This window comes from Heterocephalus glaber, unplaced genomic scaffold, assembly GCF_053883595.1.
Source record: "Heterocephalus glaber isolate CG9 unplaced genomic scaffold, H.glaber_assembly_v1.0 deba00000347, whole genome shotgun sequence".
NCBI classification, from domain to species: Eukaryota; Metazoa; Chordata; class Mammalia; order Rodentia; family Bathyergidae; genus Heterocephalus; species Heterocephalus glaber.
Genome location: NW_028258143.1, coordinates 45,982,332 through 45,995,593, shown reverse-complemented (window position 1 = coordinate 45,995,593; position 13,262 = coordinate 45,982,332). Strand labels below are relative to the sequence as shown.

Sequence of the window (13,262 nt, the reverse complement as noted above, 5' to 3'; positions counted from 1 at the left end):
CCTATAGTTTATAATGTATTTTATGTGTAAAATTTGCTAAGAGTAGATTTTAAATATTCTCACCAGATCTACTCATATGAGGTGATGAATATGTTAGTTAGTTTGATTTTAGTAATCATTTCACAGTGTATACATACATTAAAACATTATGCTATATACTATAAATATGGGCAGTTTTTGTCTATTATAACTCAGTAAAGTGGGGGAAAAAAATCACTACTATACACATGTTAAACACAAATGAGTTTTAATTCTCATTTCTCTATAAACTTTCAACCAAACAACCAAAGAAAAATGTTCAGTGTTTTCACTGAGTTAATTAAACTCCTGTTTTCTCCAGGTGAGTGTTTCTATGGTTGGTTGGAGCCTTTGCTGGGCAGAATAGCTGAGAACTACACTGCCGTCGTGAGTCCAGACATTGTCTCCATAGATCTGAATACATTTGAATTCAACAAACCTTCTCCTTATGGTAGTAACCATAACCGTGGAAATTTTGACTGGAGCCTTTCATTTGGCTGGGAATCGCTTCCTGATCATGAGAAGCAAAGAAGGAAAGATGAAACCTATCCAATTAAGTAAGATGCTTACTCTCAAGTCTTATATTCATACTATCAGGCCATGAATTGAATATGTTTGGATTTTTAATTTTTACATTAGTTGCCTCTGGGTTAGTTCATACTAACAGCAACAACAAAGGAGAACGCATATTCTAAATATAGAGTATAGTGAAGTAATTTAGGCAGTTATGTATGATATTACTGAATAGGAAGTAAAATAAAATAAGCTTTTATTTCTTCCAAATAAATAATTAAGAGACTTAAAGCATGGTTAGGAGAAAACATTTAATCTGGGGGAGGTCACTGAAAATACTTATTTCCCTCAGAAAGTTGCCTGAAGATAGCAATTTTAGTTCTTATTAATCTACAAAAAAGAGTTAAAATTGTAGTATCTCTTTAACTTTTATTAAAGTTATTCAAATTTTCATGTATACTATTTTAACTTTAGTTTTTATAACAAAGTTTGATGATGGATTATTTTTCAGAACACCTACTTTTGCAGGAGGCCTTTTTTCCATATCAAAAGAATATTTTGAGTATATTGGAAGTTATGATGAAGAAATGGAAATCTGGGGAGGTGAAAATATAGAAATGTCTTTCAGAGTAAGTTTGTGGAAATTAAATATGAGCATATGTTAGACAATGAAATGTATTATCTTCTAATTGGCTGGTACAGATTATTATGAATGTATGGAGTCTCTTAGTGGTTTTTAAAAATTTAATTACTGGAAATTTTAGAATAAGAACATTTCCTTTTAAATTGTGACTTGATATATTTGTACACGGTTGCCAGTGTGACAAGAAAAATCAGCTAAACTCCTATGTCCAGGCAATCACACCAATTAATGCTCTTGTAGCTATTGAATTGCAGCCAAGAGGAATATAATTAAACCTAGTGGTTCAGGATATGAGCTGATTATCAGGGGAGTCGGTATGGAAAGAAACATTTATGTATAATTTTGAAAGGTACTTAACTCTTTGGATAAAATATGCCATTTTCTTACACATATTAAAAGTTAATATGAAAAACAGCACAAAGGCTTTGGATAATCTCAGCATTACCTAATTTGTTTGATTTCATGAGTTTATTTTTTGGTACAATTTCATTATTTACTTTCCATCCCTAAAGATGGAGTGTAGTGAAAAAAGAAATGATCTAGGAGTTAGAAGATTTAAGTAGTATTGGCTCTGGCACCATCACACACTGGCAGGGATGATCTTAGCCAGGTTTGGACTGTTAAGGGCAGGAGTCTTGTTTTATGCATTTAAGTATTTGCAGCCTACGCCACATGTCTGATTTCAAGCATAGTTTGTTCACTTGAAATATTAGTGTGTTTCTTATATGTTTAAAGAATAGTAAAAAAGAAGATGTGGCCATTTGCTCTAATACTAGGAAATACTATTAAACATGACTTCTTTTCAGATCTTTTGCTTAGTGACTATAGCAAAATCAATTATTAACTCATTTAAGTAGAAGGATAATTTCATGATTTGCCATTTTATTTAGAATTAATGCAGATAAGTTTTTGAATACTATCTAAATAGCCATGGATTTTTAATAATAACCAACTATTTTACAGATTTAATGGATTATACTCTGGCAATCACAGCTATCAGGAATTGTTTTCTTGATTACCAAATTGAATATATAAGAGTTAAATAGAGTCTTGTTCTACTAGACCACTATAGTCCGTGACTTAGAAGAGAAATCCTGTAGTTTAAATCAATCGATCATGTAAATTGTATAAAATGGAAGTCAAATGCACAAGAACCTTTGATCTTCTGTGTACATTAGTTAGAAAAATCTGGATAACTTTTTGCAAAAAAATATATATATAAATTTTGAAGGTTTTTCTGTTTTTGTGGTTAGTATTGCTACGGAACCCAGGGGTTTCACACTAACCTTCATCCCCAGCCCTTTTTGTATTTTTTAATTTACAACAGAGTTTTTGCTAAATCCCTAATTTGTCCAGGCTCAAACTTTGGTCGATCTTCCAGAGGACTGGGTTTACACGTGTGTACCACCATTCCTGAGTTTATTTTTGTCCAAAATCAGTGTTAACTTATCTTCTGAAGATGTGCTTTGTTGTCTTTAAGGTTTACATTTTTTAATATAATTGTTCTTTACATTTACAAGGTGGTGTTGAATTGAAAGGGCACAGAGACTATTTATAAAAATTATAATAAGTCTATATACTTTGTTTTTATAAGTATCTTAAAGGTGAATTTTTAAGCAACAGTTTGATTTTCCCAAAATACTGTAAATTTAAACAAATATCATTAATTATCAGGTATGGCAATGTGGTGGGCAGTTGGAGATTATGCCTTGCTCTGTTGTTGGACATGTTTTTCGCAGCAAAAGTCCTCATTCCTTTCCAAAAGGCACTCAAGTGATTGCTCGCAACCAAGTTCGCCTTGCAGAGGTCTGGATGGATGAATACAAGGAAATATTTTATAGGAGAAATACAGAGGCAGCCAAAATTGTTAAGCAAGTAAGTTACAGCTAATTCATTAAATTACAATAAAAATCTATACCAAGTTCACAGGTCCTTTTCCTTGAGAAACCTCAAGCACAAAACATTAAAAACATTTTTTAAGCTAGGCTTTAGAATTTTAACTCGTAAAACATATCTTGTGGTTTTCAGTTTTTTCTGTTAAAATGAAGAGTTAAGCAATTTTTAAAACTTCAGGCATTCTACTTGATGTTATCCTCTATGTATGAAAGATATTTAAGTGACTGCTTTTGTTTTGATATTTACTCAGAAAATAAGATTAAGTAGAACTGCTTTTTTACTGATTTCAGCAGATATGATTAAACACCTAAAAATTGGTTCAAAGTGGATTTTTAAAAAGGAGATAGAGGGCCGGGGATTTAGCTCAGTGGAAGGACCTGAGTTCAATCCCCGCTACCAAATGAATAAATAAATAAATAGGAGATAAGAGTTGACAGTGTCTTAGCATGCCAAGAGAATGAGCCAGGAGTATCAAGGTTTTTTTTTTAAACTCTAGTTCTATTACTCATGGGAGGTGCTAGCTTGGCAGGGCCCCCTTAAGAATACATAATGGGGATGACACTCAGAGTAGTTACCAGGTGTCTGGATGTGAAGTGTATGATACATGTTTTGTCTTTCTTCTTCCCTGACTTCAGAGGTGAAACACATGTCCTGCCTCTCTGCCAGAGTAGCTGTGAAAGAAGGAAGTGATAAATGCTAGCAAACACTTGGTGCTCTTGTTATTATCTAGTCATAGCTATCTATTCTACTCAACAGAATCTGATGCTTAATACATTAGGACTGAGTTCTTACAGTCTTCATACTGGATATGGTAAATTGACTAGGCAGATTAAGATTATACTTCCATAAATGGAAGCCAACTTTTTATAGAAAATAGTGCTATATTATTGAGTCAGAGGCATCAAACTCTTTAACTGTTGTGGTAAAGAAAGATCTGATTACCTATTGCCACATTTTCTTTGATCCCTTTTGTCTGCCTATATCATGTCAGTAGGAGGCCAACTCAGAGCACTACTGGGTTAGACTGCTCACCCAGGTCACTAATACAAATTGGACAAACTAAGTTCTGCACAAGAGTACTTGTCCAAGCAGGCACGCGAGCATTAAATGAAACATTTGCTCTGTGTGTCGCTCTCAGAGGACAAGTAAGCCATCAAACACCAGTTCTTACCACAGAGCACATAGATCTACCTGGTAGAACTTCTTATACAAGAATCCTTAAAAGTCTACTTATTGTTAAAATACCAGAGTTCAAACATCAAAGTTAGCATACTATTTTCCTTAGCTGAACTGATGAGCTTGAGTATTTACCTTTTTATACATTTATAATTTTGCTCTACAGTTTTGCCCATCAACCAAACATCTTTTCAGATTAATGGTACTTTATTTTAAAAAGAGAGTTTCCTTTACTCTTTAAAAGAAGGGAAAATAAAATGCAATTAACTAAAAATTACCTGTTTCTACTAAGAATTCAGTTAGGGATGTTGTTAAAAGTTAGACTCTTAAACTAGAAAAAAATTATTCCCAACTGTGTTTTGTGTATGTGTGTGTGTGTGTGTGTGTGTGTGTGTGTGTGTGTAGGGGTGTTTTTTTGTGTACTTTACTAACAAGAGATCTAAATTGTATTATATATTGGCATTCTTTACACATACTTTCTCACAAGTCACTTTACAGATCACTTTTAAGTATAAAGTTAGGATCAATTTAGGATGCTCCCACTATCATTCCTGTCTTGACAATATTTCAAGAAAGATCTTTATCTTTTAAAAGAAGTTTGTTGGTACCAATGCAGAACAAAATAGGTAGAATCTTGTCAGTGCTACAAAAGTGTATGATTCTCTCTGAAGCCAGAAAGGAAAAGGCAGCCATTCTTGATGCCTGAACAAATCATGAATGATAATAAAATGCATCTTGCCTTACTGATCCAGAACTTAATTTTTAAATTCCTAAATATTATACAAATAGTAGCCTTTGGAATATTTTATCAGAGCTCTTTTGATTAAGCATTACCTTCACTTCTCATCTTTCTCTAGAAATCATTTGGTGATCTTTCAAAAAGATTTGCAATAAAAAACCGCCTGCAGTGTAAAAATTTTACATGGTATTTGAACACTGTTTATCCAGAAGTGTATGTGCCAGACCTTAATCCTGTTATATCTGGATATGTGAGTATTTTCCTTTTTTGACTTAATATACTCCTTGCCACCACCACTTGCATAGTTCAGGGGAAATTGCTGCAATACTTTCTAGTTTATTGCTTTTGAGATTTTACATTATTATTATTAACAATAACAATCTTCACTGGAATAGCAAATAATCTTCTCTGGAATTCATTGAAAAAATGTAAACTACATAGATTGACTTTTAAAAATAATTTAATTTTCTTTTAGATTAAAAGTGTTGGTCAGCCTCTATGTCTGGATGTTGGAGAAAATAATCAAGGAGGAAAACCATTGATTTTGTACACATGTCATGGACTTGGGGGAAACCAGGTGACCACTACATTAGAAATCTTACCTCTCATTAGCATTACAAACACAAGAAAAATGTTGCAAAGTTTTCAGAAGTTCTAAGTCAAATTTATACTGAAGCTGATGTTTAAAATGCTTTCAGACTGAGCAGAACAATTGGTATTTTGTTTTAGCTTTCACTTTATCCATTCATAGAAAAAAAATGAGAAAATAATAGTATATATCATTTGAAATTTTTAGAAAAGGCATCTTTTATGTAGCTCTTTGGTATTGGTGTAATTATTGGTATGGTGATTATATATATTATATATGTACAATATGCTATTATAAATATATTGTATATTATATATAATATACTGTATTATATATGTATATATAATATGTGTTATATACATAAAGGGCATATTTAACTACATTGAATAGTGAATTACACCCAGTGTTTTGTTTTGTTTTTGGTACCAGGGATCGAACTTGGGACCTTGAGCTTGTGAGGCAGGCTCCAGAACCACTGAGCTAAATCCCCGGCCCATCCAGTGTTAATACTGACATAGCTATGTTCTTTCTGTGGGCCAAGATATTATTTCATTAATTCAGTGTCTCTTGAAAATGTTATGTTCTTAATTTTCTGGTTGGTGAAATCCCTCTCTGCTATCATTCTATTTTACCAAAGCTCAAATGTTAAATGTTGCTATCTGGACAGAGAACATACTAAATAGTAAGTTTTAGGGTTTTGGCTCCTTTTCTTTAACTTTTGCTAGTAAACTCCCCAAAGTATTAGACTGAACTTCTCTTATTTGTCATTCACTGCATTTGTTGAGTGGTCCCTGCATCCCTGATATGCTTATGGGCTCCAGCTCTTTAGATTCTAATTCCTTCAGGAAATCTATATTTCAAATGGAACAGTTAAAATCAGGATGATAACACTCAGAATAAAGCATTTAGAGTGCTCTGGAGCAATGGAAAAGGGCATCAGAATTACACTGGGTACCCAGATATTTTCATGGGAAGATGACATTTAAAACATTTTTTTAAAAAAGAGAAGTAAAAGCTAGGGAGGTGGCTGGTGAGAATCAGAAGAAAATGAGAAGAATGTGAACCAACACGTAGTAAGGAGAGGAATATGGAATATTTCTTTTCTAGGAACTGCAGATTTTGGTATAAAGTCCAAGATGTGTGTGTAGGATTTTCACAATATTAAATAATCATCCTATTTTAAAATGACTAGACTTTGAGAGTGTCAATTTTAGGAAGAATGGTTCTGTTTATCTCCTAAATTATCCTCTTTTATATGTCTTCCCACTCATGAGATTATTATTTAAATTATCAATAGAATCTAGCTGTTTTTTAGACATTTTCAGATGGGAAAAAAATTCACATTTTCATATTATTCAACAAATATTGGTTTAGAGCCTATAATATAATTTACATTGTTGTAGTAATGAAGATTAAAACAAGATAAGAGGAAAAATAAATAAATAGTTTTATATGTAAAGAAAAACAAAGCAGGTCAGTGGATAATGTGTGTGGTCATGGTTAGGAGTTGGGGGTATTTTCAAAGATGAGGGAAGATCTTTGTGGAAAGATGAACATGTTCCAGGAAAGTAGTGTCCTGAAGGAGAGATGGGGAAGGACAGACCCAGCAGCAGGTTCTTGTTGCCACTGAGAGCAGAACAGTCTAGGGCAGGAGGAGTAGGGAATGAAGTCAGAGACACTGCTAGGGGCCTGGTCATATAGGGTTTTGCAGGCCCCATTAAGGAATGTGGATTTCATTCTGAGTTGCACAGAAGTTAACAGAAGATTTTGACCAGGGCAAGAATGCCTGGTTTATATCTTAAGATGACTGTGACATCTGTCACTCTAACACAGCCATTGGTTTTATTTCAGTTTATGTGCTTGAAATTTTATTTTCAATCAAACATTGTACTTTAACTATTTTACAAATTTTAGTTTCTTGAGTGCTAAAATTGAGATATCATATATGTTGTATATGTTCTCATGTTTCCTTTTGGTTCAATCGTATGATATTTTTATAGCATACAATTCCATTGTATCAGTATTTGCTAAGTATATGCTAAATACAATAAATATTTTGATTATGTGACTGAATTAGCTAACACACTGGTACAAGGTAGTTAATGTCATCATCATAGCTTTGTGCCACTCAATGCTTTGCTCCATTTACTTTCTCTTCCAGGGTGTCTGTCCTGGATCTAAGTTCCAAGTCTTTCCAATATCCAGCCAGTTAATTAAATTTTTTCCAACCAATGTAGTTTCAACCATTTTCCATTCTTTATTTCTTTTATTTTTTAATTTTTAATTTTTAATTTTTCCTGTACCAGGGATCAAACTCAGGACCTTGAGCTTGCAAGGCAGGCGCAGCACCACTGAGCTAAATCCCGGGCCTAACTTTCCATTCTTTATAAGTTCCATATTAATGACATTTTCATAATAATGAGGTAAAATACTGAACAGCTTTTCTTACCATCTCTGAGATCTTAAGGTTTGTGTTTCGTTAAGTACAATTAGAATCCTATTTTCTTTCCTCATCTAACCCCATTTTCTTCTAGTGTTTCTATGTGAAGAACTACCAGTCACAAAAATGATTGATATTTTATTTGTGGCAGGAGGTAAATTAAGCATGAGACCAGGGCTAGGGCCCAAAGATATGTGACTGTTAATTCTGCTAGTGTTTGAGGAACACCTGCTCTAATACATAAAAGGTTTAATACAATGCCTGCCTAGCACATAAGACTCAATAAATACTAGTACTAGCATAAATTACTTCACTTTTTGATTCCATCATCTTTTTTTGTTTTATGAAAAAATAAATTTTCATGACCAAATAAGAGAATAACAATAACTATTACACTGTGTATCATTATCTTCGAAGTAGTTACTCAGTACAAAACATAAGCCAAAAAGATTCTTATAATAAAGAAATAGACAGATAACACAAACTTTCATTTCAACAAATGAAAATAAACTATTAGTATGAATGAAACAAATTAATATATATTGAAATAGTTTTATAACAATGGAATATGTAATCTGGGGAAGTATTTGAACTTCATACTTCCTATTTATTTCTTTTCTGTTTTTACCTTTATTTGTGTGTGTGTGTGTGTGTGTGTGTGTGTTTCTTATATAAGAGAAACCATGCAATATTTGAACTCTTATGTCTTATTTACTGTATTTCCCCGAAAATAAAACATATTAACTTTTGCTTCAAAAGATGTAATAGGGATTATTTTCAGGGGCTATCTTACTTTTTAATGTACAATCTATATTTATTCATGTACAACAGTCTACGTGTATTCAGAGACAGCCATGTCATCCTCTAAAACATCATCATAACTCTACAAACCGCAATTTCCAGCCTGAATTTCTTACAACTCTATTTTCTACAGAACTGTTGGTCACAATCTCTCATGTTCAGCAATAAGCGCACTTAAATGAACACTTCTTGTCCATACAGCCTGGTTGTAGTTCTCTGGCAATACAGCTGTCAGTGATTTTTACTTCCCATGTGATCAGGGTTTTGATCAAAAGTCTTTGCCTACACCTATGTCTTCAAGAGTTCCACCTATCCTCTCTTTCAGCAGATTTAGTGTTTCTGTTTTAATGTTTAGATCTTTGATCCATTTTGATTTTAGTTTAGTGCATGGTGACAGATGTGGGTCTAGATTTACTCTTTTTACCACAGTAGCTCTGTAGTAAAAGTTCAAGTCAGGGATTGTGATCCCCCTGCCTTGCCTTTGTTGCTCAGAATTTTTTTTCTATTCTACATCTCTTCTGGTTTTTGCTATTCTAGGTCTCTCATGAATTTTAGGAATGTTTTCTCTAGTTCTGTGAGGTACACTATTTGTATTTTGATTGGGATTGCATTAAATCTGTGTAACAATTTTGGGAGTATGGCCATTTTTACTATGTTGGTTCTTCCTACACGTGAGCAAGGGATGTCTTTCCATTTTCTGACCTCTTCGATCTCCTTTTTCAGAGTACTGTAGTTTTCAATGTAAAGATCTTTTACTTCCCTTGTTAGATTGATTCTTACATATTTCATTTTTTTTTGATGCTGTTGTAAAAAGCAGGTTTCCCTAATTTCTCTTTCAGTAAATTTATTTGTGTACAAGAAGGCTGTTGATTTTTCATTGTTGACTTTGTATCTAGCTACACTACTGAATTTGGTTATTAAATGTAGTAGTTTTTTGGTGGAGTTTTCTATATAGACTATCATGTCGTCAGTAAATAACAATAGTTTAACATCTTCCTTTCCTATCTTTATTCTTTTTCTTTTTCTCATTTAATTCTCCAGCTAATGTTTCTAGAACTCTATAGAATAGGAATGGTGATAGTGTATATCCTTGTTTTGTACCTGATTTTAGAGTGAAACCTTTCAATTTTTTGACCATTTAGTATGAAGCTGGCTGTTGGCTTTTCATAGATGGCTTTTATCAGGTTGAGATAAAGACCATCTACTCCAATTTTCTGTAGGTTTTTAAAAATCATGAATGGGTGTTGGACTTTGTCAAATGCTTTTTCTGAGTCTATTGAGATAAACATGTAATTTTTGTCCTTGGTTTTGTTAATATGGTGTAATACATTTATTGATTTGCATGTGTTGAACCATCCCTATATCTCTGGGATGAACCTACTTGATCATGGTGTATAATCTTCTTGATAATTTGTGCCATTCTGTTTGCCAGTATCTTATTGAGGATTTTTGCATCTGTGTTCATTATGGAGCTTGGCCTGTCATTCTCTTTTTTGGTTGGATCCTTTCCTGATTTTAGTATCAGAGTAATTACTTGCTTCTAGGAATGACTCTGAGACTATTGCTTCCCTTTCAATTTCATTAAAGAATTTGGAAAGTACTGACATTGGATCTTCTCTAAATTTCTTGTAGAATTCAGCAGTGAATCCATCAGGACCTGGGCTTTTCTTTGTTGGTAGGTTTTTAATTACCTTTTCAATTTCATTGATTGATATTGGGTTATTTAGAATTTTTATATCCTCTTGATTCAGCTTTGGTAATTCATATGTATCTATGAATCTATCCATTTCTTCTGTGATTTTCATCTTATTGGAATAAAAAATCAAATAAGCACTAACATAATTGCAATGGGGGACCTCAATACCCCACTGTCACAAATAGATCAACTAGATAAAAAAAAAATCAACAGAGAAATATCAGAACTGATCCAAAGCTGTGAACAAATGGATTTAGTAGATGTGTACAGAGTGTTCCACCCTATAACATCAGAATACACATTCTTCTCAGTTGCACATGAGATGTTATCCAAAATAGACCACATACTAGGTCATAAAGCATCCTTAAGTAAATGCAAAGGAATTTGAAATTATCCCATGCTTATTATCAGACCATAGTGCAATGAAATTGGAAATCAATGCTAAAAAACAAACAAACCACAAATCTTCATAAACACATGGAAATTAAACAACACCCTCCTGAACAACCATTGGCCACAGATGAAATTAAAGAAGAAATTAGACACTTTCTACAACTAAATGATAATGCTGATAAAACATACTGGAGCTTATGGAACACAATAAAAGCAGTCCAATCAGGGAAATTTTTAGTGATGAACTCTCACATCAGGAAAACAGAGTGAGATCAAATAAACAACCTAATGATGAATCTTAAACTTCTAAAGAAGAAAAACAAATCAAGCTCAAAGCTCATATGAGGGAGGAAATTATAAAGTAATTATAACAATCAAGATTAAGAAAACAATAAAAAGAATCAATGAATCAAAGAGTTGGTTCTTTGAAAGATAAAGAAAATTGATAAACTCTTAACCAACCTTATTAAAAGAAGGAAAGAAAAGACTCAAATCCTAGCTTGAGGAGTATTGGTGTTAGATCTTTCCTGAAGTTCTTGCAGAATTTGGCTGTGAATCCATGACCTTTTGGTTGATATTTTTTTTCATTATCACTTTAATTTCATTGGCTGTTATTGGATTGTTCAAGATTTTTATGCCTTCTTGGTTCAGTTTTGGCAATTATATGTATCTACTAATCTCTCCATTTCTTCTGAGTTTTCCACTTGTTTGATATGTATGATTGTGAAGTAGTTGCCAATAATTTTCTGGGTTTCAGCAGTGTCCATTATAATTTCACCTTTTTCAATACTAATTTCATTAATTTGTATCCTTTCTTTCCTTTTTTGGTAAGACTGGTTAAAGGTTTGTCTGTTTTGTTTATTCTTTTAAAGAACCAGCTCTTTGATTCCTTGATTCTTTGCATTTTTTAAGTCTCCATTTCATTAATTTCTGCTTGGATCTTTATGATTTTCTTCTTTGTGCAAGCCCTGGGTTTGGATTGTTCTTGTTTTTCTAAGACCTTGAGATGCATCATAAGTTTATTTGGGCTTATTCTATTTTTCTGATGTAGGCAATCACCACTATAAACTCCCCTCATAGGACTTTCAATGTGTTGCATAAGTTCTGGTATGTTGCACTGGCATTATCATTTAATCCTATGATCTGTCTAATTTTTTCCTTAATTTCTTCTGTGGCCCATTGACTACTCAAGAGTGTGTTGTTTAATTTCCCTATCTTTGCATAGTTTCTGTGGTTTCTTTTGCTATTGATTTCTAGTTCCATTGCACTGTGATCTCATATCCATGGTAAAATTTCAATTCTTTTGCATTTGCTTAGGCATACTTTATTCACTAGTAAGTGGTCTACATTGGAGAAATTACCTGTGTGGCTGAAAAGAATGTGCATTCTGTTGTTGGATGGAACACTATATATCTATTAAGTCCATTCCTTGGAAGGTTTGATTCAATTCTTGTATTTGTTTGTTGATTTTTTGTTTGGTTGATCTATTTGTGATAATGGGATTTTGAGATTTCCCCCACTATAACTGTATTAACGTTTATCTGGTCTTTCATGTCCATTAGAGTTTGCCTTATGAAGTTGCGTATATAGTGGTTTGGAGCATATATATTTGCAATCATTATATGTTCCTTTTCCTCTTTTGATCAGCTTGGGCTTGAAATCTACTTTGTCTGAAAATAGGATAGATATTCCTGCTTGTTTGGGGGTTCTCATTACATGGAATTATTGTTTTTCATCCTTTGATTTTGAATCAATGAAATTCTTTTTGTGTTAAATGTGTATTTTGCAAACAGCATATCATTGAATTTTGTTTCTTGATCCATTCTGATATTTTGTGTCTTTCGATTGGCAAGTTGAATTCATTTACATTAACAGTTACAATTGATAGGTATTGATTTATTCCTGTCATTGTATTAATTTCCTGTTGCTCTTTTGCTTTCTTTCCCTTCTACTAAATTGGTAGCCTTACCTGATAAATCCATTTTATTGAACCTTTTGACATTGTTAACCACATTGTTTCTAGAATATCCTTGAGATTTTTTGGAATGTTTATTTGGTGGTCATGAATTTCTTTAGGTTTTCTTTATCATGGATGTATCTTATTTCTCCATTAATTTTGAAAGATAATTTTGTAGGACATAACAGTTTGGCTTGGAAATTATTTTCTTAACAAGCTTGAAACACTTCATTCTATGCTCTACCTGCCTTTAAGATTTGTGTTGAGAAGTCTGTTGTAATTCTGATAGCTTTTCCTTTTTGTCCTATATAGGTGATTTTTTTTCCTCTAACAGCCTTGAAGATTCTGTTCTTGTGTTTTATTTCTCGTATTTTAATTATTATGCTGTTTTATTCTGATCA

General features: G+C 32.8%; 1 protein-coding gene across 3 annotated transcripts in view; it reads left to right on the top strand.

Moving 5' to 3' along the window:
* Galnt3 (polypeptide N-acetylgalactosaminyltransferase 3) overlaps positions 1-13,262 on the top strand; it is a 58,279-nt gene that overhangs the window by 33,099 nt on the left and 11,918 nt on the right. For all 3 annotated transcript variants that reach the window (XM_021238598.2, XM_021238597.2, XM_004857604.3), the window contains 5 exons: positions 341-575; positions 1,043-1,160; positions 2,849-3,049; positions 5,104-5,235; positions 5,461-5,562. In XM_021238598.2, the coding sequence (XP_021094257.1) occupies positions 341-575; positions 1,043-1,160; positions 2,849-3,049; positions 5,104-5,235; positions 5,461-5,562 (788 nt within the window). The remainder of the gene's footprint in view (positions 1-340; positions 576-1,042; positions 1,161-2,848; positions 3,050-5,103; positions 5,236-5,460; positions 5,563-13,262) is intronic.